At 46.5% G+C, this 1,789-nt stretch overlaps 1 protein-coding gene across 5 annotated transcripts in view; it reads right to left on the bottom strand.

Moving 5' to 3' along the window:
- Positions 1 to 1,789, bottom strand: part of Slc35f3 (solute carrier family 35 member F3) — a 121,316-nt gene that overhangs the window by 13,685 nt on the left and 105,842 nt on the right. For all 5 annotated transcript variants that reach the window (XR_606890.2, XR_606889.2, XR_606892.2 and 2 more), the window contains exon 6: positions 435 to 524. Coding sequence is in view for 2 of the 5 variants with exons in the window: in XM_008823706.2 (XP_008821928.1) it covers positions 435 to 524 (90 nt within the window). In the remaining 3 variants the exon portion in view is untranslated. The remainder of the gene's footprint in view (positions 1 to 434; positions 525 to 1,789) is intronic.

Below are 1,789 nucleotides of genomic sequence, written 5' to 3'. Positions count from 1 at the left end.
TACACACCCTTAATCCAAGACCTTGAGAGGCAGAGGCAGGCAGATCTTTGTGAGTTCGAGGCCAGTCTGGTCTACATAGTGAGTTCCAAGGACAGCTGGGGCTACAGGGAGACCTTGTCTCAAAAAGACCAAAAAAAAAAAAAAAAAGACTGAGGAGATATAGCTCAGTGGAAGTGCTTGCCTAACATGCATGTGGCGCTGGGTACCATAACCAATACTGCAAAATAGATAAACAAACAAACAAATAAATATGGAAAAATACTGTATATAACAAACTTCAACATTCTACTAAATCCTTCTTTTTTCTTTGCAGAAGGTTAAACATGCATTATACAGCCGTCACAGTAAGAACAGATGTGGGTGGATATATTTGTGAATGTGAGTATGTAAGTTTGTGTGTTTATAATGACAGAAACCCATGAATATATGCTTACCTGCATTCACAGGTACACTGAGGACAATTCCAAGAGACATCAGTGTGGGATATGTAACAGCGATTCCAAAATTTAATACGATATTGAATGCTGAAATAAAGGATTTAGAAAACAGGAGTTACTCAGGGCTGCCCTGGCCTTGACCTCCACGCTGGCCTATCTACTCTGGGCCTATCTATCCTGCTAGGAGGCAGGAGGCAAGAGTTACAAGGATTCCTGGCTGTCATTCTATGAACTTGAGCTTTTTCCTAGAGTTGCAGGATTGGAGTTAGGAATGGACATTCTGACAAGTCAGGACCCTTGTTCCCCTGAACTTTGGAGAAGGGAAAGGACTGAAAAGGGTGACCCCCTAGGGAGTGGATGCTAGAAGAGGACCAGAGCAGTCTGACAGCTCTGTTGTTCTCCATTGCCTGTCCTGTTCCTGGGAGGACTGCAGTGAGAGGAGCTCTGAGCCATGGGGTGCCTCCTTGGTCAGTTTTCTGTCTAACACTAGCCTTTTTCTAGGGGTGGCTCTGATGATGGCATTAACAATAATAATGGCAAGTAGTCATTTTTACTGAACTCTGATGCCAGCAAAGTCTTAGGAGCATTTGTTACATGAACTCGCCTATCCCTCAACCACCTGTAATTTGTTAACATGCAGGACCCTGAACTGCCAATTTGATGTTCAGAGCAGTATTGACATTTACTATGACAGTGAGCAAAGTTTTGGAAAGACCTTACAAAAAGCAAGGACTAGGGCTGGGTAATTGGCTCAGTGATTAAGAGTGTTTGCTGAGCTTGCAGAGGACCTGAGTTCAGTTCCCAGGACCCACTTTGGGTGGATCACAACTTTCTGTAATCCCAGCTCCTGGGGATCCAACACCCTCTTCTGGCTCCATGGGCTCTTGTACTCATGTGTATACACACACACTTAATCTTAGAATGTAGGAGGCAGAGTGTGCTGGATAGCTTTAGTGTCAACTTGACACACCTGGTTTGAGGGACCCTCAACTGGGGAATTGCCTCCACAGGATGGGCCTGTGGCCATGTCTGAGGGGCATCTTCTTGATTGTTGAGTGATGTGGGAGGGCCCAGCCCATTGTGGGTGGTGCCACCCCTGGGCAGATGAGCCTGTGTTGCATAAGAAAGCAGGCTGCGCAGGAGCCAGGGGAGCAAGTCAGTAAGCAGCATTCCTCCGTGGCCTGTGCTTCAGCTCCTGCCTCCAGGTTCCTGCCCTGAGTTCCTACCTTGGGCTCCCTGATGAACTGTGACCCAGGAGATGTGAGATAAATAAACCCTTTCCTCCCCAGGCTGGTAGTGGTCAGAGTGTTTTGTCACAGCAATGAAGAAACAAACTAGGACACCTATGATGT

The sequence above is a fragment of the Nannospalax galili genome, unplaced genomic scaffold (genome assembly GCF_000622305.1).
Source record: "Nannospalax galili isolate Female #2095 unplaced genomic scaffold, S.galili_v1.0 scaffold2452, whole genome shotgun sequence".
Taxonomy (NCBI): Eukaryota; Metazoa; Chordata; class Mammalia; order Rodentia; family Spalacidae; genus Nannospalax; species Nannospalax galili.
This window is presented reverse-complemented; position numbering and strand designations above follow the sequence as displayed.